We start from the raw sequence: 25287 nt of genomic DNA on the forward strand, positions 1-25287 counted from the left end.
TCGAACATGGAACCCTATGATGATGATCGACTCCCCTTGACCTCTATGATTGTTTGGTTATACATGAGTGTGATATACATCGTTTTACCCATTGTTCTATATCCACTTCAATCTCCCTTGCTATGAAACTGACTAATAGAGGAGGCAATCATGACCTATCAAACTCTGGCTACTACTGCTAGCCATCAAGCCAACAGGTCATCAAATCTTCCTCATCATATACAAATTTATTATGAAGTGGATCATCGTACTTAAACTCCATCTTCTTTTTCAATACACTTTAATTCAAGCCTCCAATAATAACAAACTTATACGAGGTTGTTCGAGTTCTTCTATATGAGGCAGTTTCTCTACTTACTGTGAACCAAGACGAATGTAAACCAGTTGTTCTTATAGTCATTGCAGAAGATTATCCACAAGAGGATCTGGATTGCCAACCTTCTGGGGGTTTTGGATGATTCAACGGAACCATTATTGGTATATAAATGCAATCAAGCAAATTACATATCAGATACTACTCATCATAAAATATCATACCGATTATAGTTGATATCCTAAAATACTTGGACTTATGTTATCTTTACCTACTACTGCTATCCTCTCGTTGAATATGTGAAAGCCCTCCTTAAATGCTTTAGCTTGTGAAACACATCTTTGCCTGCCGCAGCTATCATCTTGCTAAAGCTCTGGGAGCCCTCCTTAAATGTTTTAGTCTGTGAAACATACACATATTATATGATGTCAATGATTTGCTTGAGTTGAGAAACTAATGATCCCTTCTTCTATTAAAATTAACTTAAACTTCTCCAGATATTAAGCAGCAACTACCAAATCCGACTCTATCTTATAAATCATATTATGTAGGACAGTCAGAAGTTCCTTGCCCAGGTCCATTCTTGGAATATTGCACTGAAACTTTGAATTTTGTAGTAGGCTTGATTTAGTTTATAAACAAATAATTGCACATAGATTTTATTGTACCGGAATAAATGGTACAAAAGTGACCAAACCATCACTTGCTAGATGGAATTTCCTATCTATTTGGTAATCCCATCTCTACTCAATGATGTCAATATACTATTGAGCGTGCTTCAAGTCTACTTGCTTGATCTCGGCCTTAGCAACCATCATTATGCGATAAAAGAATTCCACCTGAGGATATCTTTCACTATCTAGGGCCCTTAGCATATGGTATAATGATGCAATAGCCTTAACTATTCTCTCGGTCACTACAAAAATTATTGGCTTGTGACTAAGCCCTCCACATGACTGCCTTCTATGCTGACTTGGGAATATCTACTCTCCACTCACCTCACAAAATAAAAAGCAATGAGTGATATGTTTCTATTTCTATCTTTATTTCTTTTAGCATGTATATAAGAATTTCATGCAATATATGAAGAGCTAGCTTAAAGGACAACTTTATAAGCAGAGCATCTTTTTGAATATTAACAAAGGATGAACGATATTGACAAGCTTTGACGCACATTGAATCTCAGATGTCTACACATATAGCAAAAAATAATTACAATGACAATAATGACACGTAAAAAAATAATAGAATTATTTAAGATTGGTTGGCCAAAGTCTAAGCTTAGGCTTTATTTAGATTTGAAAAATATATACCCTACACCAATATGTATGGCTTTGAAGACTGAAGTATTGTAAAATGTATTAATGTATTTTGATATTGAATTAACTTTTCAATGGTGCATCAACATGTATTTTATTGGACTTACACTTTAAGAGATTAGTCATAGCCTATATCCATCCTTGGCTTGAATGTAGTACAAGTTTATGAATCTTTTCTAAGAGCTAGAATAGGAGGAATCTAGACTGAAATTTGGGCGAGGGTGGAACTTGAGCCTAGATCTTTGATACTAACTCCAAAAACTTAATTTTTTACGACCTATGCTTGTTGACACTTTTGGTACAAGTTATAATACTTAACATGTATAAATACAGAAAATATCAATAAACTTCCTAAACCTTAGAATAGTTTAGGCTATCACGCTCTAATCTTTTTTATTATCTTCAACATTAGACTTTAGACCCTTGTAAAAGAAGATAGTTTGTTATTAATACATTCTGTAAATGCATGCAATTCACCTACTCCTATAATTCGCATGTAATATAAGACTAACAATCCAATATCATTTGCTATGCTTCCTCTTAGAGTTTCACAGCACCCAAGAGACCGATCAAAGTTAGTTCTCTAGTTCCTATCATGCAACATATATGTGAAAAGAAAAAGAAAAAAAAAGGAAAAAACTCAAAAGTTGTTGCTATATGCTCAAAGGAAAAGCAAAAATAATACTAACTCAGGTCAACAAAGTCAAATAAAAGATGAAAACAATAATAACATCCATAAGTGGCTCCCCGGCTGGCCATATGGGGAAAGAGATCCCCGTACGGTGTTTCCTAATTAGATTAGTCATTTTTAATAATCCTCCTTGGCTCTAATGCATCATATATTAATCAAGCACCCCCTCAATCGCAAGAATTTTCAGTACTCAGCCCCAAACAGCAAACTTTCTCACTGACGAATCCTTACCGTCCACCTTCAGGTGGGTCCCCGCGCCAAAATACAAGGCGTGTTCTCCTCCCTCTCGACCGACCGGGGCCTACTCCGCGAGCCAAAAGTTTAATCCCCGTTCCCACCCCACCAAACCCCGGTCTCTCGGGCTCGCACCATCCACAGCCCCCCCCCCCCCTTCTCTCGCCTCCGCAGGCTCGCCGCCGATAACCGGAGCTCCGCGGCGATCGAAGCCCTCGGCCGAGATCTCCAACCCCTGCAGCTCGATCGCCGCCCCCCCGACTATGGACGAGTTCCCCGGCCTCCTGGCCCGGGACTTCGGATTCCGGCCCCAGGGAAAGAACGCACCCATGGCCGCCCCCAAGGCCGCTTCCGTTGGCGGCGTCAATATTGGGTCCGGATCTGCCCGATCCTCCGCGTCGTCCAACTACGGGAGCAAGTCAAGATCCGGCTGGAATTCAACCGGCGATTCCCTCTTCGGGGATCACGGCGTTGGGATCTCCGACAGCCGGAGCCCCCCGACCTACGACGACGTCTTTGGCGGCCCCCCGAGTAAATCGAATTCCTCCTCCCATGGCCGCTCGGCGTCCGCTAACTCCCATCCTTCTTTTGACTCCATTTTCGAGGATTTGAAGGATTCCGGGGCGAAGCTGGCGACGAAGTCGCCCGTGTATGATAAGCCCGTCTATGATGATGACATATTTGATGGGGTTCCCGGAATAAAGAGCTCATCGGTCAAGTATGATGATGTCTTTGCCTCGGTGTCGGCCGGATCCAATCACGTCTCGTCACCACCGTATGATGATCTTCTTGAGAATCTTGGGAAGGCAATACCGGAGTCAAAGAGTGCGGTTGATAAGAGATCGGGGGAGCAGAAAGATCAGGACTCGTCTGGATTCGAGGAGCTGATACCTGGATTTGGCGGGAGCAGTCCTCTACAAAAAAGGTACAATCTTGGCTCCATCAATGTCTTGACGATCTTATTCTGTTGTAAATGTTGAATTTTGTGGCTTTTGTCGGAGCATCTTTGCTTTTCTTCCAATATTGCTAGACCAAAGGTGGACTAATTATCCTTATTAAACATACATTCTACTAAGGAAAAATTTGATATTAGAATTCTAAGTCTTGTAGAGCATTTTCTTAATCGAATCACAGAGAATCTGTTTAAATATGAGACCAGTCAGCCGTTATAATTATTTGTTTCTCGCCTTAAGTACTTGTTCCTAAATGCTGGTTCAAAGTAATAAATGGGAGGATTTAGACTTGTCATTATTAATTTTCTGTTTTTTCTTTCAATCCCTTATGGTTTTGAGGAACTAAAAACTTGCATTAGACAAACGATCTTTTCTTGAAGAAAGAAGGGCAAGCTGATGCTATGTTGAAACATAATCCATTAATTCATATTGTCAAGCCTGTTACCAGATTGCAATTTCACTCCCTTTCCTGATTTCCTTCCGTTGCTATTTCGAGCTATGAACAACGGTAAATGTATTAATTCTCAATCAAATTTCAGGATAATTTACTATCTCTATGCTTCTGGAAGTATTGGGATATTTAACGGTTTGAGAAAAGTTTTTCTTGTTAATTCTACCTTTTCAATTCTTCTCCATCATTATTTTTGTTTTATTTTCTTCTTCTTCTTACAGACAAGGTACAAATGTCCTGATATGTACAATAATATCATACATCATGTATCATGCAAGTCCTTATTAACATCATGTACATCCTTTGTATCTTAATGGGTATGCACCAACATAGCATAGAAACCAGTATGAGTATGCACATGAATGTAGCAACCTTTATCTTGTATAACAAAGTGACAGAGTAGAGTGTGTACAAAATCAATGCTAATTAAATTACCTTATGATTTGTTCTTTCAAATTTTGTATTGTTGTTTATCTTTGGTTGTAGTTATTAATATAGTTTAGTTTTCATATTTGAGTAGCTTTTGAACTATTTGACATGATTGTAAGTATCAAGTATTCGTTCTACAAGTTTAGGATATGCCTAAAGCTATTAAAAATTTACAAGTAGAAAAGTTATATTTATGTATATCTAGAATATACATTAAGAGTGAGTCATGTACCTTTCCAGTGTCATTGCGGGCAACTTTTGATCGTTGTGTGCTGCAATTCACATACAGTGTCATATGTTGAACCATACCACTGAAAAAAGAAGACCTGAAAAAAATTGTTTATCTTGTTTTTTGGATTGTTATACTATCACAAGGTTGCACAAAATTGACTCCGGAGCAGCCAATATATCCATCATATGCTCACTAATGTCTTTTAGAGTTACACAACCAAATTCATCAAGTTTTTATAAAGTTCCAAATATCTATGTTTGATCTTAGTGAGCTAGGTATCGCTCTCTCCTCTCCTTGGAGGAGGTCTTGTTTTCAAACATTGGGTCATTGATTACCAAACCGAGCCGAATTAGATGATTCTGCTTGTACTGAACCAAACCGACGTCAAGTCGGAATGGTTTGCAGGTTTTTTTTTTGGTTCGATAATAATACCCTACAGTTCGAATGTCTCTCTCTCTCTCCAACTCAGTAATAACCTCCGACGGTCCGAGTCGTTTGATGTCCAAGACCGTCGAGGCTCATCTTCACTCTCTCTTGCTCTCTCTCTCCCATTAAAGAAAGAATCCACCCAATTTGAAACTTTGGCCTCCTATCCCAAACCCTCGATCCCTCCAATTTGTCAACCTAAACCCTAGATCCCCACAACCCCCTCTATGCCTCCCCTTCTTAAAACCCTCGACACCCACAACCACTTCCCCTCTCCCCTTCCCCTTGAAATGCTACATCCTAACCCCCCATTGGAGCAACTTGACGGTTGGACTGTCGCCGCCGCCAAGAGATTGCTGGTCTCTAAGAATGGCCAGGTCACCATGATGGATGACACGAGAGGGGAGGAAAGTGGAGCTTTGATAGCTTCGCTTTGGTCCTTGAAGGGAAAATCGGAAGATAAGGGCTCAGAATCGGCTAAAAATCATCTCTGATACCATCGCTCTAGTGGAAAACGATGTCAGATCGGCTCGAAATCAGCTCTGGCTTCTCTCTCTATCCTCCTCCTTCGGATCCGACCTCTCTCCAGCCTCTCTCCGTCATCGCGAAGCCATCGAAGGTCGTCTAGTCCCATCAAAGCTTGTCCCTCCCTCTCTCTCGCACCCTTTTGTTCCTCTCCCCCTCTCCCTCTCCCTCCCTTCTTCCTCTCCGGTTCTCTCTCTCCTACCCTTGATTTCGGTATGTTGGTTCGATACGATATGGATTGGTACCATACCACACCAATCACCGACCAGCATGCCTATTGGTACCGGTTGTGCAATCCTTGTCTTGGGTGGTGCATTCTCAAATACCTGGACATTGCAGTTTACCTTGTTCGATAATAATTAGCCACCTTTATTTTCAAAATAATGGCTCTAAAAATGACATAAATCACCAATATGAAGGACACCAAGATGGCACTAAAATATCAATATAACGAATAAAAAGATCATTCATAACCGATTTGAGCCGGTTTTAGTTGAAACTTGCCAAAACCATCGAATATTGGACTCAAACCAGTTAGTTCCAAAATTGGCTTAGACTAAGGTTTTGGCCAAAATAGATCCATTATCCAAAACATCAAACCTTGATTTACAAGTTAAAAGTCCCCAAGATTGTTGTTTGGCTACAATTTATGATTTGTGTTGTCATTGCTATTTTTCTTCCAACTACTTTCTTTTATTCCACTTTTGTTATTTCTTATTATATGTTAGGGTAGTTTACAAATCATCTTATACGCATTGAGAATGGTGATACCATTTATTTGAATGAAGAGCAAAGATGGTTCCGAAGTCTTGTTCCTATTATTAGGCTTTGTTGATTATATGTTGGTCACAACTCATCTAAATCCAATCATTAAGCTTATGCCTTTAGTTGCCTTATAGCTTGTTGCCTCACCCTTAGAGGGCTCAACTGCATTTTCTCTCCACTTATTTTAAATACTACTGAGTAAAAGGATTAAGGATTAAATCAGTCATTGGGAAGGTCTCTTATCGATTATATATTATTATCAATTTCAACCTTACATGAGTTGGTGCATTGGTTTGATGAAAGAAGTTCACTATTTCAAAACCTTGTCATCTTCTCTCTTCATCTATGCCACATTACCTAGTTATGGTCTTAGCAATCCAAGTTCTTGGGAGGGGCGAACTGGGGACATACTTAATCTTTGACTTTATATTTTATTTTTTTTGCACAAAGTGGCTGCCCATGACTTGAACCTACGCCATTGTGCTTGTTAGCCAAGCCTTTTCCGTTGCATTAAGCAATGACCCTCTCGTCTCTCTTTCATCCATACTCTTTACAGTTTGATGGGGATCTTAAATATCTCATAACTTGCATTAAGTCAAACTACAATCATAATTTTAAGTCTTTTGATTGCCAGCTGCCTTTAGAGGTTTCATGGCTTGCCTCTCTCCCAACCAGGGACTTGACACGGGTACTTAGATGATGCTGAGTAGTTAATTGCTTGTAAGAATTTGCTTATTCCTTTAGCATTTTGACTTTGATTGGAATTCCATAGCTGACTGGATTCAGAGTTGTGCTCAATAACTGACCCATTTTGATGAAAAAAAACTCGGATGATGATGATGATTCAGTTTTGACCTTATATTTCTTTTCTTTTCTTTTTCCAGGAGTCTCATATAGCTTACCATCAATATTTTTAAATTAGTATCTACTCTCAACTTTTCAGAATTTAACTTATCACAGTTCCAAGTTAATTTATTTTCACCTACGAAAGCATTCATTGTTTGTTGGCACTAGCCTGTGGTCAACCATGTTGCCTATATTGATGCACTTACACTGGCAATATTTTACAATCTCCAAAGTGTACTACATGGATGCTTAACAAAATTTGTTTTAATAGTTAAGAACTTGATTTAAAGTAAACCATTTTTCCTTTTATAAATGCCTGCATTGTTTTATTAAGTAATTTTGCTTTCCTAGGGAAAATGTATGAAGTTGATGGAGGAGAATAGAGTTATGAACTGAGTCTATTTGTTGAGTTTTGTTTTGGTTATCAATTTTCATATCCTGATGCATCTTCATATGTTTGTGACTGTATGGAGATGTTATGTACCTTATCTTGGCATTTCACATTTTCATCTGATATTCATGAATTATCTTGGCTCTACGTTAGTTTCTTCCCTCCTAAGTTTTTGGCCATCCATGTGGAAAATCTCCTCTCAAAATGCTGGTTATTTTGTAGAACTCATTATCTAATATATCCTCCACCTTTCTTTTGGTTGTGTTCTAAATTTCTTTATTTGGTAGTTTTCTTTCAATCATTCATATTTAAGTGCTCATATTCTTGCATTAAATATGTTATTTGTCTATTATCTTTTCAAACTTTGAATGTTGTTTGCAGGGAGATTCCAGAGACTAACCAACAAAAAGTTAAACCAACTGCAAGTACTCCAGAAGATCCTTTTGTTGTTTTGGAAACAACATCTACCTCGGCATATTCATCCTCCGGGATATTCAATGACCCTTTGGAACACATTAGTAGGACTGCCAACTCTGGAAGCACAAAAGCTGATGCTTCTGCCAGTGGTGTGATATTTGATGATGCTAATGTGTTTGATGGCTTCTCAAATTCAATGCCTTCGTATACAAGTGAGATGAATGATGACCAGAAGGGCAGGAACCCCCCAAAAAATGTCCAGAGCACAAGCCCTGGGCATCGTTTTGGGAAAGAACCACCGCAACGATCTTCAATGGAGGCTTTTGAAAATATTGCTCCAAAAATGTGGTCAACTAAATCTTCTGATTCTCAGAAGTCTGTTCGTAGAAACAATTCAGATACATATGGAAGAAATGCCATGGCAGACCAATCTCCCAAATCTGATGACCATTTGGAAAGAGCAAGTGATGCATGGCTTACTGTTAACGAAATTCCTCTCTTCACACAACCTACAAGTGCTCCATCACCTTCAAGACCTCCTCCTCCACTTGTCATTAAAGCGGCACCCTTTGTAGCAAATGTTAGAAGAAGGGATAATGAATCTTTTTCACAGTCTAGTCAAAGCTATCCTTACCCTAAAGATTCAGAGAAGAAATCTGGTGTATCTCCAATAGATGAACTAGAAGACTTTGCCATGGGAAAGCCTCAAATGTATGCTCATGATCGTGAAGAAGTATTCTCCAATGAAGAAGAAATTGAAACAAATTCAGCTGCAGCAGCATCTGCAGCTGCTATGAAGGAGGCCATGGATAGAGCTGAAGCAAAGATTAAACATGCTAGGGAGGTAAGGGGGAGAGAACGAGCACAGCAAGAAAGAGATGAAAAAGCAAAGTCAGATGCCCAGGATCTAGAAGATAATGAGAAACAAGAAAACCTAGATCGTGAATGGGAACAAAAGGAAAGGGAGGAGAAGGAGCAAAAGAGACTTGAAAGGGTGAGAGAACTAGAACTTGAGAGGGAAAGGGGAAGGGCAAGGCAAGCTGTGGAAAGGGCTACAAGAGAAGCACGGGAAAGAGCAGCTGCTGAAGCCCGTGCAAAAGCTGAGAGGGCCGCTTGCGGGAAGGCAGTAGCTGAAGCACGGCAGCGTGCTGAGAGAGCTGCAGTACAGAGGGCAGCGGCTGAAGCACGTGAAAGAGCTGCAGCAGAGGCAAGGGAAAGAGCTGAGAGGGCAACTGCAGAAGCTAAGGAAAGATCAGCTGCAGAAGCCAGAGAAAAGGCTGCTGCAGCAAAGGAGAGGGCTGCTGCTGAAGCTAGAGAGAAGGCTGCAGCTGAAAGGGCTGCTGTGGAGAGAGCTGCAGCAGAAGCTCGGATAAGAGCTGAAAGGGCAGCAGTAGATAGAGCTAATGCAGAAGCTCGTGAAAGGGCTGCTGCTGCTGCCAGAGAAAAACAGAACAAGACGGAAAATGATCTCGAGTCATTCTTTGGTATGGGTGCTCGAGCAAACAGTGCACCGAAGCAAAGTGCTACATCCTCGGTGAGAACCTATGTCTAAAATTTGGCAGCATCTGTTGTGATTTAAGCAGGTTACCACTTACTACGTGGATGTTTCAGGAGACTACGTTTGACACTCAAGCTCAAGGCAGGGGCAGTGCTGATGGAGCTCGGAAGAAATCTTCTGGTTCCTCATCCACCATGAAAAAAAAGGCATCATCTACAACACATATTGTGGATGACTTGAGTTCCATTTTTGGAGGTAATATTCTTTGGATTTAACTTGTATTATTTTATGCCATCATGTAGGTTCTTGCTTGCTTAATAACTGCTATTCAACTAACTTGTTATTATTATCACTATTTTTTTTGAAGCCCCTTCATCCTCGGGAGAATTTCAAGAAATTGAGGGAGAGAGCGATGAGAGAAGAAAAGCTAGACTTGAGAGACACCAAAGAACGCTTGAGCGTGCGGTAATTGTGTTTTTGTCTGTATTGTACTGCTTAAAACTGAAGATAGACACCTGCACCCACCACTGACAGTTGAACAAGAAGTCTAAACACTGTAGCTATTATTATTAAAACTGAAGATAGACACCTGCTAACTCTGTTTGTCCAGGCAAAAGCTCTGGCTGAGAAGAATGAGCGTGATTTGCAAACACAGAGGGAGCAGGAAGAGAGACATGTAAGCCCTCTAATCCTGAATGAAGCAGTTAATTTTCACATTTATTTACATTCAAACTATATATATGAAAGTATCACTTCACTTATAATTGCATTTGATCTAGGTTCTTGTTCTGAAGACCTTTTCTCTGTCATGTCAGTTGTTACTTCCTCTAATGCTGCTCTATGCTGTTTTCAGAGGATTGCTGAAACACTGGATATTGAGGTAAAACGGTGGTCAGCAGGGAAAGAAGGCAACTTACGGGCCTTACTATCAACATTGCAATATGTGAGCTAGTTTTCTTTTCTTGTATAAATTTTGTTGCTTTCTTGAAGATGTTTCTTGATTGTCATTTTTCATCTTTAAAATTTTTTTGTCTCTCCTTTTTCTCCTATTTTGGCATCCCAGATTCTAATGCTTGTATTCTTAGTTGGTTGTGCCATGTTTTTTTGTGTTAGGTGTTTTTGTCTTATATAGATTTTTGTTTGGATTGGTATTGCATAGTAGATGGTGACATAGCGCTGCTTATTGTTTGGTGAAGTCCTGAGGATGATCTTTTGAAACAGTGGCATGTGACTGTTGCAGTTGACTGCTGATTCACTAGTTTCAGAATTTTAATTACTTTTTGAACTTCTGCAAGCAGACATCACTTATATTGTAGTATCGCTTGTATCGTGATTCTACAATCTGTCACCAGTAATGTGGGATACCTAGTTGACTAATTTCCTTGATGAACTTTTTCCTTTTTCTTTTTGTCTCATATACCCAGATCTTAATTTGCCTTTGAATTTGTTAATTTTTTGGGTATTCATGTTCTACATTCATGGTCCATAAACTGCATACCATTAATTTCAGAAAATGAGTTTGTGATGCCAAAACCAAAATACAGTAGCAAGACATTATATTTTCAGTTAACAAAAGTAACAAGCCTTACTCCATCTTTTTATCTTTGTGCACCCTACTTCACTAGGCTTCTTTCACAGGGCCAATTTACCTGAAAAGAAAACATCGTCCAGTCAATTATCAATGGTCCATCCAACTCATCTTTACTCCATACCTTTTTTTAGTCCACCAAGGTTAGGGCCCACTACATCTTTGCCTACATTGCAAATAGCCTTGTTATATCAAATTGTTACCCTTTAACCTCCAATTGGTGCTACTCCTAAATGTCCTTTATGTTTTTAAAATGTTAGAGCCTAGAACCTCCAATTGGTGCACTCACCATATTGCACATTTCCACACCATTTAGTATTTTAGTGCATACTTCCAATGTTCCCTTCCTCATCATCCACCAATTTATCTTTTCTATATCTCTCACATGTGTTTCTAAGATCAGTAATAGCCGTACGTCAGTTATTCCTCATTGTCTTTCATTCTTCTAATCATTGCTTCAAAGTTAATTCCTTCCGACAAATTGGTCTTCCATGTATCACATCAAAACCTTCTTAATTGCCTAGACTAAGAATTTGCCAGCATTTGTAGAGGGATGACATTGGGTTGAGAATTGGCAGCATAGTTGTCATTTGTTTTAAAGATCAAACTTTGCCTTATCAAACCAATACCAATCTGAACCGATAAGGTGCAGTTTAAGGTAAGATGCATTTGTAGAGGGAGATAGGTGTTGCTGAATTATTAATAATATAGGATACATTTGACCTATGATGATCTTTGAACGGATTCTTTACACCCTCCCCTAAACATGCATACTGACTGCATAGACATAACTATTAGAGCTTAGCCTCTTCCTTTCTCTTCATCCATAATGACCTCACATTGTTTATTCCTTGGCCTCGACATCGCGTTTTTAGAAGAACGACCCCCTTCACAGTGTTGCATCATCTGGAGGACAAGATCAACTCATGAGTTAGCACCAAATGCTACCAATTTGGTTCTTCTCATCAACTTACATCTTATTTAATATGATACACTTCATCTTTTGGAATATAACTTTGTTTTTGTAGATGTTCCCTTATGTCAATTAATTTTTTTTGAGAGTATTTTTTTGGGCTAGCTGCGTGGCACTTAGGTTCTAGGAGGTCCCCTAGTTGCCTGTTTGTTACCTATATTGTTCCCCCAATTTTCTTAAGAGCATTGGTTGATGGTTTCTACCTGTTTATTTTAGACTTTTTGCTCCCATGGCCAGCCTTGTCTGTTGCATTCATATTGCCTCATTTGAATGGTGTTTGACCCTTGTATGTGAAACAAGCTGAAATTTTATCGTAAGATTAGAAAAAATATCAAAATTTATATTAAGATCTGTCGAATCGGTATCGAGACCCGTATTGATCACTGGACGGGTCGGTACGATACTGGTTCGATACCGTACCGATGCATGATACGCTTGGGCATGCGGTTCGGGTGGACGGGTCAGTACCGTACCAGTTCGGTACCGTACCGGACACATGATACGCTTGGCATACCGGTTTTGAATCGGCATGCCCAATTTTTTTTGAGTTTTTCAAGTTCAATTAATTGGTAATCAATCTTCTTCAACTTTTTCAATAATTTTTAGTCTAATCTGATATTTTTTTGATGTTTTTTAATAACTTTTGATGTTTCTATGATTCCAATATAACCTAAATGATGCATTTTGTTGTTTTAAAGTGATACAAAATATAAAATGATTAGTGAGATATTGCATGCTACAAGAAACAACATGAAATATCCTAAAATTAACTAGTAAGGTAAAAATATAAAATAATACAATCAATTATATATATGTAAAGTATAACATATATATTGATATCTAAAATTTCGTCAAGTAACGATGCCTTTTGTAGATATTTGGATCATTAGTATAGTCAAGAGGTAGATCAGTCCATCTCTCTAATAAAACAGCATTGTAGTCTTGTATGTTCATCTCATAATGAACGCACTTTCGGTTATAAGTATTCTCAGATCTCTCGCTGAAGCTCTAAATCTGAGAGGTATTCTCTGGCTGATAAACGGCTGTGAAAGGGCCCATCCGCATAAACCGGTAGCAAAATCGGATCTATAAGATGTTTCGGGCTGTGTAGGATAACTGAAAGATGCCTTAGATGCACCATATCTATATTCGTATCCGTATGGATCATAGGCTGCCTATTATTGCGAGTAATAGGATCCAGTATATGACTCAAAAGCTGATACGTCAATGGATCCTACTCCACATGCGAGATTATCTGCAGCTGCATCGTGTCCTCCTGAATGACCTCAAGAAGTCCATCTTCTATATGCAATTGTATCCTCATGAGCTCTATCAAATCATGTATCGTGATCCCTATCTTGTGTAACATGCGTAAATCGGGACCCCCCGATGAATCGAAGACCACCTTGCGGTTGTCTCATAAATTGTGGTTTCATGTCCTCCACTCCCTTCCTGGCCAGCAAATTCATGACCACCAGAACAACTGCTTCTAGTCTCTGAATCTGAGTGAACCGGCTCTTCCACACTCTCCGTTGGGGTTGCGAGTGGTTTCATGTCCTCCACTTCCTCCCTGGCCAGCAAATTAATGACCACCAGAACTACTGCTCCTAGTCTCTGAATTTGAGTGAACTCGCTGCCTGCTTATCCTTCGTGCCACTCGCTGCCTGCTTATCCTTCGTTCCTTCGTGCCACTCGCTGCCTGCTTATCCTTCGTGCCACTCGCTACCTGCTTATCCTTCATGCCATTTGTTGCCTGCTTACCCTTCATATCCTTTTTGGTTTGCTTATCCTTCATGCCCTTATCTGCTTAGTTATGTTGGAAGGATGTATGCCACCCTCCTAATCGAGTCGACCAGGTAGCATAGTGGCCTCTTCTAAGCATCTCTCAATCATATCTTTAAGAGGATGTCTCGGATAAGGAGTCATGTGGTGACCGACTCCCTAGTGAGCCCTGTGGCTGTGGCTGGTCAGCTGAAAGGATGCGTGGAATATTGCTCTCTGCCCATTATCCTGCATCGACCCTAGCCTTACGGGCTACGAAACTGGCCGGTCGTGAAGGCGATCCTCGTTCATCGAGCTCCGGCTCCTGCTTTTGGTCCACAAGCCCTTTCCAACATCTTGTTTTAACAAAAGAAGGAAAGGGTGAGGGGCCTGGTTCCGAATCGGGCCGACTCATCGAGTTCGAACGGTACCGGCCGGTTCCGAACGGTTCTAGCCGGTTCGTGACTGGTTCGGTTCGGTTCCGACCCTTTTTGGCTGCTTCAGGGCCGGTTCTGATTTTAATTGGCGAGCCGACTCGATTTCTGACCGGGTCGGCTCGGTACGGGCCAAAACGGGCGATTCGGTCCTGTTCGGCCAACCTTAGTTTATATCTCTTGCAATTTTTTTTTACCATAACCATCCAGCCATGTCCAATTATTTAGGGTCAACTTTATGGATCTTTGTTTATGAAACATTCTTGTTTAGCTATATGTGATGAAAATTCAAGTTTTTGCATATCCTCTCTCATAGCCTCCATCCATATTATCTTAGGCCTTCTCCTCCTTTTTCTACATCCTCCAAGTCAAATTGGAGCGCATATGGAAACCACTTAGATTCTTTATTGCACGTGCCTATACCATCTCAATCATTTCTCCATCACTATATCCTCAATTCATGCAACTCCAGCATCCCATCTAATATACTTGTTCTAACTCTATATTGTTTACTACACAACCACCTCGATGTTTTTACCTTGACAACTCTGAAATTATTTTCTTCAGTCCTTTTTAGTCTTTAACATTCTGTGGCATACAACATTGTCATCAAGGTATGTATTGATCACATACCCTAGAAGCTTAGTCAAGAAGCTCTAATTCTATGACATGTATCTTCATTCATCTCTTCATTATTTTGTAATCTGAATCCTAAATAACAAAATAGTCACTTTGTTGTATCTCTTAATTACCAACCTTAATAGGAGCCATATCTTCATTTGTATTCTAACTAAAATTGCATTGTGTACACCCTGTTTTTGTTTTGTGGATTTTTAATCTCTTAAGCTTTCTTCCATAAATACAGTTTAACATTCTCTCTCTCTCCCTCCTATTTTCTTGCTATCAAAGCAACACTATATCACCTGCAGAAGACACACAATGGCGCATCTTCCTTAACAAATAGTAACTTTATTTATAATTAGCCCACGGAATATGGATTAAGACTACCATTGGACATTAAGCTCGAAATTTTTACTAGTTTAAACCAGATCCTCACTCCTATAAACTATGATATTGCTAAGACGACGTTTTTCCTGTTATTTTTTGGAACACATTCCCAATTTGAATTTGAATCACGTAAACTTTTAACTATCAAAGAGACAACTTTGTAAGGAGGGTGAAAACTGAAAACTCGCCAAGATTCCTACTGATTGATATGGAGAAATTACTCAACTTGAGAAGTTTGACATTTCGGAAATGCGGTTTTTGAACAAAGGTAAAAAGCCAACTTATATGAATACAAATTCTAAATATGTTAATTACAAGAAGAATAATGTTTCATATTAAAGCTTTGACGGTGCCCTAGGTTCAATTTGAAAATAAACCCACGTGCACTTTCCAAGCAAGTCTCTTTCTTTTACCCTATAAATAACAAACTACAGCAGGATGAAGGTAAGATAAAAATAATAAAGAAGATCAGTGTGTCTTCATTACTTATGATGATGGGAATGTGTATTTGCTAGGGTGCCCAGTGGGGCACAAATAATGGGTGTTTATTCTTGTCCCTACCTATGCAAGCCAAAGAAAGAAAACCCCCTATAAGGGTCTTCCTGTGAAGGAAGATTTATCTTTCCACAGAAGAGAGTGTGCTAGACCTCCTTCATTTTTATCTTTGCCGAACAATAGAAAAGATACTTCTTTCACAAAAGAGTGTGTGCTAGACCTATTTCACCTATGTCTTTGTTGTACGATAGAATGATGCTTATTTTGGAGTTTATTACATGTTTGGAATTGCCAACATTCCCCTTAAATCCTATCTCAGTAACTAAAGAAAGAAATCCTTTAGAGTTTTTACTCCCTTTACTTTTTGAGGACTGATAGACAATTCCGACACACCTGTCCTGCCTTAACCATGGGAGAGGAGGCTCTTAGGAAGCTGAACTTGCGAGTTGGATTAACATCAGTCACCAAAAGCCACCTATTCTCATCTTTATTTTTTAATTTTTTACTTCTTAAGGAGCCTGATATATGGCTGGTCACCAATATGAATTTTAAGATAGATCCAAGTATCCAACTATAGGAGCATTTGCTAGCTTCTCCTTTTCTATTGCTTGATATATGGTTGCACTTACAGACAACTTCCACACATCCTTCCTGCCTTGACTATGCAGCATATGCTAGCTTCTTTTTTTCTACTGCTTGATATATGGCTTGACCGATAGACAACTTCCGTGCATCCTTCTTGCCTTACCATGCATGCGAGAGAAGGCTCTTAGGAAGCCAAACTTGTGAGCAGGATTAACATCAGTTTCCAAGGTCGTGCCTCTTTATCTTTCCTTCTTAATTTTTACTCCTTTTTAAGGAGCCTGATATATGGCTGCTCACCAGTGTGGTTTTTAAGACAGATCCATCTATAGGAGTATTTGTAAGCTTCTCCTTTTCTACTGCTTGGCCATCATGCCAAGGTGGAAGTGATTATGGAGCTGGCCTGATGGATGGGTGAAATGATTTTTGCTATTGCTGTTGATTTTCACAATGGATATATATATATATATATATATATATATATATATATATATATATATATATATATTATATTGTTGGGGGGGGGGGAGAGGATGGATCAAGGGCAGTGTTCATGGTGGATGCATTGAGAAAGAGAACGTTGAAGTTTCCTCTTTCGGCCGTTCTCCTTCTCCATCCTATAAGGTGATGCCACCTGCTGAATGATAGAATATTGAACAATAAAAGAGGCAAAAAAATGCTTATAACTGTCCTAGTTCTACTTCTACCATATGCAAGACAAACAATTTAGTATTTTTCCCTTGGTTCTTTTTGTTAGGCAATATGGGACATATGCAAAGATGCTTTCAGTGTGTATCCAGCAATATGTGCATGATTATCCGAGTTGGACTTTTGGAGTAAAATTATCATATGATATTTGTGATGGGTGCCTGAAAAGAGAAAATACATTTACTCAAGAAGGCAAATATTTTAAGTGTATCTCTATTCGTTGTTGAAATTTGAACATGTATCATAATTTATGTTTGTTCCACTGTTCAAATGTACCACATGTACAAGGTGCCTGCGGATGACAATATATACTTACATTAATAAAAATTTGAGAATGGAAGGAGGTATCATGCAATATATGCCATTCCACATAGGAGTGGATTAAGTTTTTGCCACCACCAGACTAGTTAATCATGAATTTAATTTATAAGAATTCATTTGTAGTTCCTTCTGTTTTCTCCCATCGGACCTGTTTTGATGAAAGGGGAAAACTAGACTTTATTTTGCTTTCTCATGGAAAGTTCAATCTGTTTCGCAGTTATTCACTAGGTTATCTTGTTTGTGTTGCAAACAAACAGGTGCTTTGGCCTGAATGTGGCTGGCAGCCTGTTTCTTTGACTGATTTAATTACTGCTGCCGCGGTAAAAAAGGTTTATAGGAAAGCAACCTTGTGCATCCATCCTGATAAGGTGCAACAGAAGGGCGCAAATCTTCAACAAAAGTACATTGCTGAGAAGGTTTTTGATCTCCTTAAGGTATGCATTCAATTATGGTTTGATTTTCTTACAGGTCAGCTGCTTTATATTTATTTTTTCAGTCATCAAGAAACTACTTTGTTGGAGTCGACATTGTTCTTCATACTGCTTTCTAGTTAAGCTCATAACAATATTTAAATTATTGGATGCTGAAGGAATTTATGAAGAACCTGTGTTATTGTTACATGATTTGTAGTACTGGACTGTATTAGGTGTACCAACTTGTACTTGTAGTGAACCAACACTCGGTTACCCCCCCCCCCCCCCCAAAAAAAAAAAAAAAAAAAAAATTGGTACTGAGAGTTGGACCATATCGATACTGTACTAGTTGGGTAGTTGTACTACAAACCATGCTTATGTATATCAGAAAAGAGTAATGTTATTGCTATTTCATTGTGGTTGACATATACATGGGACTGAATTTACCATGAATGAGCCTCTGTGACTTAAATCAAGTTTATAATTTATTATCTAGAAGAATTTTCCTAACCCTATACATGCATATGCATGCATTCTGTGTGCATATACGCATTTATGTGTGTGGCATCATCTGAGTCAAATTTTAAACTTGATTTATATGGCTGACTGGGCAAAATTGATGATCGAAAAGATTTTTGCTCCTAGTAACAAGAAAAGTGGAGTTTAGGTCCCTGTCCCTAGGAAGTTTTGGTACTCTTGAGTGAAAGAAAACAATTTGCCAGGTGTTCTTGAAAAAAAGTTCTTAGAAATCTGATTGGGCTTGGAAACTTATTAGGCTTTTTTGTCAAACATAACTTCTGTCATATTATCTGAATGAACTAAATTAAATATCTTGTTCGTATCATCTGTAATTGCATTTTGGTGCATGAGATAGGTACATCAAGGACATCCAAATTCTTATTCCAGACATTTTCCCATGAAGTCTCGTCCCCCACTTTCTCTCTCATTAGAACCTTTGCACGAATGGACTTCAGCATGATTATCTTTTCCTACTTGTGTCAGTCAACAAGCTTAAATCAAAAAAAAAAAAAAAAAACTGGGTTTCTATCACTGTATTTCAAGTTTACAACCATTGCAACCCTGGTTTGTCTCCACTAAATTTCCTCCTATTGAAGAATCCAACTGATATCCAGATTTCTCCACAAAGACATCAATGATAATTTCTTGATCCATTTTAAGTATGCTGTTTTCAAGATGTTTTCTAAGGAGTCCCTTACAATTACCCTAATAATGCTTCCTTGCAGTCTGTTTTTTTCACCCTATACTTTGCTATATTTCCCAACTCTCGCAAAATTGGAATGTCATTGGTAGTGAATTTGATCTGATTGCTGATATATTTTAAGTTAGACCAGTAAATTTCAATTGGAACCAACTTTAGCTGGAGCAGCCTGTTTTCTAGTTACATAAATGGGTGACATCATGCCATGTCTAATTGAGTCCCGTTCTAGTTCATGCCAGACAAAGACCACTCTAGACCCATCCACACTTAATTTTCTATGCCCTATGTTTTGCCGTACCATCTTCTTGTTGTTGCTTCTATAAAGTTCTGTTGCAACATTTGTTTACCATACAACATGAGAAGTACTTCTATTGGAGGAACTCTCATGCACGTTTTCTAAAAGGTGTCCTCAAAGAAAAGCAGAAGGCAATATGGGACATGCCCCATGTATTTACTCCAGACAGGAGTGCAGGTTCAATTTCCAGAACTGCTTACAAAAAGATAACAACCATCATTTTTTGCAGGTGTATGTGCCCCACTGGTTTAACTATGTCTACTAATCCGCTAGACTGGATGTAATAGTTATTGTTTTTTGCCTAAATAAGACCTTTGGTTTTCTCAAGCAATCCACTAATTTCATTTTACTTATGACATGACCATGACACTTATTTGCAACCTGAAATGGTAAAAAATGCAGGAAGAATGCTTTGGCCAAATAAAGGCACTATCAGGGAATTTATATTGTGAATCTTTACTCCTTTTGATGGTATAAGTCATGGATTGCAATCTTGGTTAGAGCATTTTGTCTTTTTAAATAGTCTGGAACAGAATAATACAGTGGCAGTTTTTGTCATCCTTCAAACATGTCTTGCTCATTTCATCCTAGACACAATAATTGGGCTGAAATCTGAAATTGGAATTGAAGTATTTCATCCAAATCTAGTTGAAAGTGAAACTGAAATGATACAGCTGAAACTACTAAAATGAGCCAACTGATCAGCTACACATTTTAATCAGCTATGGCAAAAATGTCGTGGTTGGGTAAATGATGTACAATTGCACATCATAGGCCTAGCTGACACGTACTTGACTTTGTTCATGTCCTTACTAGAGGAGTAAAGGGGTTTGTCATTGAGTTTGGACTTAAGTTCTAGAAGGTTGCTGCAGATTGGGAAATAATCCTGGAGCCCTAATTAAATAAGGCTGGCATCAATAAAATCTAGGCAGATTGGAAAAGATTCGACATCAAGATCAATCAGAGTTTCTATCCAATCAAGAGGAGATTATTTGTACAACCACTTTACACATTTGTACGGAACATGCTTGTCTTACTTGACATCCTTCATGCGTATCCGATTTTTATCCAAGCATGAAGGGACGATTCATATTTGGGGCAGTTTGCTTGCTTGCCTTTCTTGAGCGGATGGATGCTGTGTTCTTCAATAAAACTTGCATCAATCCCCATACTCGTGAACATGCTGGCAAACTCGGGGACGAACCTATGCTTAAATCAAATCCTAGCAGACTTAGGAGAGATTCTTTTCTAATATTATTTTCTTTTTTGTTGAAACTTTTACCTTTTCGGCAAAAAATGAATGTGAACACATTCATAGGTAAGTTCAAGTCCTATAACTATAAATATAGGTGCCTAGCCATTGTAAAAGCCATCTTGAATTGAAGTTTCTAGTTCTCTTCTCCATTGTTCTATGAGTTTGAGAGTTTTTTTATCATATCTTTTTTTTGTAATTTTGCTACTCCCTTTATTAGGTACATCTTCTTCCTCAAAGAAAAACATTACCTTGCATACTACTTTGGTATCAGAGCGGTTCCAATTCACGTAGGGTGTTCTACATCGATAGTGAAGTAATAGTTCGCTGAAGCACCTGTAACATCCCGAGTTGTGGAGATCCAACAACTACAAGAACAGATACCACAACTACTGGTGGAGCATGATCATGTGGTTGGTTGTGATTGCTGCCTTAAAGAATTAGATAGGGAAGATAATGTGACATCAGATACATTTTTCGAGCACCTCGTCAACCCTTTCCACCACTAGACTCTAAATCAAGGGCTAATACGTCTTCCCTTGGTTCATAAGAGACACACAAGATCATGAAAGGCTCTTTAGCATCAAACCCGAGCTTCTTGAGTTTTGCAAGAGGCTCAATCCAAAGGACTTCCTCGATTGGATCACCACCATCGAGAGATTCTTTGAAGCTATGGACATCCACAATAATAAGAAAGTGAAAATCATGGCTTTAAAATTACTATCTATTTGGTGGGTAGACCTGTTCAAATACTAGATCTGCTCGGCCCACCCGAGCTCAAAGTGTTTCGAACGGGCTTAGGCTTGGATTTTAAGCCTAGTAGGCTGGGCTAGGTTTAAAATTTGAGCCCGCTGATTAAACAAGCCAGGCTTAGTTTTACATCAACCTGGTAGAAGCCTAGAATTATATATATATATATAGCACAAGATCCAACCAAAAGGGAAAAAGGATGCAGTGGCTAGGGCATCACCTCCTCACCTCTTTCTCCCTGAATTGACCCAACTACGAAGGAGGGCTCTCCTCTCCTTGTCTCGTCTCCTCCTCAAGGGTGTGAATTCTCTGGCAGCCTCATAGTCCAAATCATCATCCTCTTGTCTCGTCGGGTTTGTCGCCTCCACCCTCCTCTTCTCTTCTTCCTCCTCCTCCAACCCCCCTCTCTCCCCTCTTCTCCATCTCTCCCCCTTCCTCCCCTCCTCTCACCCTCCTCCCGTCTGCTGCTCCTCCCTCTCCTGCCCCCACCAAACCTCTCCCATTCGAGCCCTCGGGTACTCCACCGCAAGAACCAACAACAAAGGCAACAAGGAGTCCAAGGCCGGGGGAGAAGATGATGGAGCCCTGTCGTCGTCTCCTTCAACCGTCGCCGCTTCTGGGCCTGATGACGGGGTTTTGGTGGAGAAGGTGGGTTTGGATGGAGGCTTTTCCACTGAAGAGTTTGAGACGGAGGAGTTTTGGTGGTGGAAGGGCTTTGTCGTGAAGCTTCGGATGCTATTCGCTTTTCCTTGGAAGCTTTGTCGTGAAGCCTGAAGCCTAGCCCGAAGCTTGAAGATATTGGGCTTGGGCCTAGGAACTAGGCCTGAAGGCCGGGCTGAGCTCGGCTCGGGGCTAGCTAATTTTGCTCGTACCTCGTATCGAACACGGCCTGGCCCGTCTGATAAGCAGGCTTATTGGTGGAAGAATATCCAACGCACTCGAGTGAGCATTGAAAAATGAAGATAGTTGATTTGCTAAGGATGGAGAAGAATCTATATTGTCACTTTGTTCCAGTAGATTACTCCGACGCTCTCTATCAATCTTGTATAAATCTTAGATAGGAAAAAATGAGCATCACTAATTATAGACAGGAGTTTTTCTAGATCTACGCTTTTGTATGCCGGCATGAGGATGAAGGAAATCATGTAGCCTATTACCTAAATGGCTTATGGGTTTCGGTTTATAATGAAATTGTAGAGCACAAAATATCATGTGTGAATGATGCCTATCAAAAAGCATTGCATGTTGAAAGAAAGCTAAGGAGGGCTCAAACCCTTTATCTTGGCAAGCTAATAGAGTTTGCAACAAGAATCCTGCTCTAGCCCCATAGGAGGTGTGCCTATAAATAACTCTACAAACTACACCAGCACCAATCAAGAAGTAGCAAGAAGCATCAAGAATAGTGAAGAAGCTCGCAAGCATCCCTAAAAGTTGCTCGTCTGATGCCACCTACATATTATACATGTGGGGAAAGAGAGCATTGCACTTTTTGAATACCTATGACAATGCCATACCACTAAAGTCCACAACACCACTATAGATAATGAGTGGGATGGCAAGTATGAAGAGCTTGGCACTGACAACAGGGGCTAATTGGTGAGCCCATCTATGACAATGAACAAAATAATGGGCCAACTATTGAGCTTGGTGCAGATTAGGGTCAAAGCCTTATTCTACGGTGTATGATGTATGTACCTAAAGCCAAAGAGGAGGGTTGGCTTTGAACTAATATCTTTCATACTCACTGCACCATCGCTAGATGAGTTTACAATGTCTTCATTGATTGTAGGCAAGGATTGCTGAACCGAACTGTACCTGCCGGTTCAGCCAGAACCGAGTCGACCCAGTCTCCGACCGTGTTGGTTCTCCAATGAAAAATAGTTTTGCCCTCTAGGGGTCGGAACCTAATTGGATGTGGCCGGAGCCGGCCGGAAACGGACGGTTTCGTCCTGTTCGACTCGGATTCGATGCGAACCGGTCGGTTCGCACCGGATCCGGAGCCATGCTGTGGGGCTATGGCAATGATTAGGGTCTCGGTACCGGTTCAACGAACCTTGGAGAGAACTACAAAAAAAATATAAATTGGGGCATGCCAGTCCGTGAACCAGCACTTCCGATTCGGTTCAAACTGGTACCAAACCGACCAACGGTACGAATCTCGGTACCGGTTTGACGAACCTTGATTGTGGGTTATGTGAGAATATTGTCTTTCAAGAGGTTATCGGCAACAAAAATTGTTTGGTTCAAAAAGCACAATGAGGTCATTATCTCCGAACATTGTATTGTTAATTTCTCGATTAGTGTTAATTATATTGAAAGCATATGATTTGATGTAACATCATTGGATACTTGTCACATATTGCTGGGCCGTCCTTGGCAATATATGACCGAGCGGACATGTATGATGGAAGGAGGAGCATTTACACTTTTAATAAAGATGGAGTGGAGATTATTCTCAAACTAATAAGAAAGAAAGGATTTCTAAACAAAAAGAAGGATCTATCATTATTCAGCACCAGGGATTTCCTTAAAGACAAGAAGAAGAGAGGCTTTCAACTCAAGGATCATTCTCTCTAACCTTGGGGGTTGGGGGGTGGGGAAGATGATGCATATTGTAGGCCTAACAGATCTAACAGATGTGTATATGACTCCTTTTGTGTGCTGACTAGAGGAGGAAAGGGGGTTGACATTGGGTTCGGACCCATATCTGTTCTAGAAGGCTGTTGCGGATTGGGAAATAATCCTGGATGTCTAATTAAATAATGCTGGTATTGATTAGGCAGATTTGGAAGAATCGGACATCAAGATTAATTAGAGATTCTATCCAATCAAGTGGAGATTATTTCTACAATCACTTCCCACATTTACACCAAATCAAAATCTTACCAGATTATGGGGGAGATTCTTTTCTATGATTAAATTTCTTATTTGTAAAATCCTTTACGTTCTTGGCAAGAAACAAATGTGGGCACATTCATGGGTAAGTTTAAGGGGTCTATGACTATAAATAGGGGTGCCTAGCTCTTATGAAAGCGATCTTGAATTGAATGAAATTTGTAGTTTTCTTCTCCATTATTCTTTTGAAAATTCTATATTACTGCTTCTTCCTCCTAGATTTCTACTCCATCGTTTTGTAGATCTTCTTCCTCAAGGAGAAAGATCACACTGTTTACAAGTAAATGTTTCAAGGTGTAAGCTAGTCCATATGGTTCCAGACAACAATGGCTGGCTGACCTCAATCCAGCTGAACATGTGCTGCTGCAGCTATCATGATGTAGCCATAGCTTGGTCCATGTGCTTGAATACTGTTTGTATGCCATTATGTTTTGTGATTACTACACCATTTAGTGATTCTAAAAGTAGGCAAGAGTTAAAGGCAATCTTAATGCTAATAATGAACTTGAGCAAAGTTCTTTCTGCTTAATATTATACAATCTCTTCACTCCTGATGCATATCTTTGTTATGGTATTAAACAGGAAGCATGGAACAAATTGAACTCTGAAGAGCTATTTTAAGATGTCTAAGGGGCATCTTGTTTCTTTGCACGAGGGCTATCGGGGAGGGTATGTGAGTGGCCAGCTGCAGCAAAGCTTTGTCGTGATTATTATTTTTTTATTTTTTTGTGTTTCTATGTGTTGATCATTCAATGATGCTTCTTAACTACATGCGGCCTCAAGAAAGGGACTATTTCTTTATGACTGCTGTAAATGTATCTGGCTTTGATCCAGTCAGTGGCGGTGTAGCAGAGGGGATAGCCTTGTGGTTTTATGCCTTCTCTGTAATTATAGCCTCGCTGAGCCGCCCCCACCTTGCATCTATTCTATTTGATGTCATAGATCTTTATTTGAGGTACTCTGCTATATTTAGTGCAGTCTACTTATTCCTTAATAGTTAGATCAGGTTTAAACACCTGAAAATGATGAATTAAATGTGCTGTCTTGTTTCGCAGACTCCTTGGTATGGGAGATTTTCTTGTTCTCCTTTTTCTTTTTGGATG

The 25287-nt window shown here is 39.6% G+C and overlaps 1 protein-coding gene across 1 annotated transcript; it reads left to right on the plus strand.

The window, feature by feature from the left end:
* The first annotated feature begins 2688 nt into the window (after positions 1-2688).
* On the plus strand, positions 2689-25219 carry LOC103715082 (auxilin-related protein 2-like). Its single transcript, XM_008802598.4, has 8 exons — positions 2689-3482; positions 7957-9526; positions 9604-9745; positions 9858-9955; positions 10101-10166; positions 10344-10433; positions 17618-17794; positions 24767-25219. The coding sequence occupies exons 1-8, from the start codon at positions 2821-2823 to the stop codon at positions 24803-24805; spliced, it is 2844 nt and encodes a 947-aa protein (XP_008800820.2). The 5' UTR covers positions 2689-2820; the 3' UTR covers positions 24806-25219.
* The last annotated feature ends 68 nt before the right edge of the window (positions 25220-25287 follow it).

Source organism: Phoenix dactylifera, unplaced genomic scaffold, assembly GCF_009389715.1.
Source record: "Phoenix dactylifera cultivar Barhee BC4 unplaced genomic scaffold, palm_55x_up_171113_PBpolish2nd_filt_p 000077F, whole genome shotgun sequence".
Lineage (NCBI taxonomy): Eukaryota > Viridiplantae > Streptophyta > Magnoliopsida > Arecales > Arecaceae > Phoenix > Phoenix dactylifera.

Coding starts and splice junctions, on each gene's coding strand:
- LOC103715082 (XM_008802598.4), top strand. CDS start 2,821: ATGGACGAGTTCCCCGGCCTCCTGGCCCGGGACTTCGGATTCCGGCCC. Junction 3,483..7,956: donor AGCAGTCCTCTACAAAAAAG/GTACAATCTTGG, acceptor TGTTGTTTGCAG/GGAGATTCCAGAGACTAACC. Junction 10,434..17,617: donor TACTATCAACATTGCAATAT/GTGAGCTAGTTT, acceptor GCAAACAAACAG/GTGCTTTGGCCTGAATGTGG.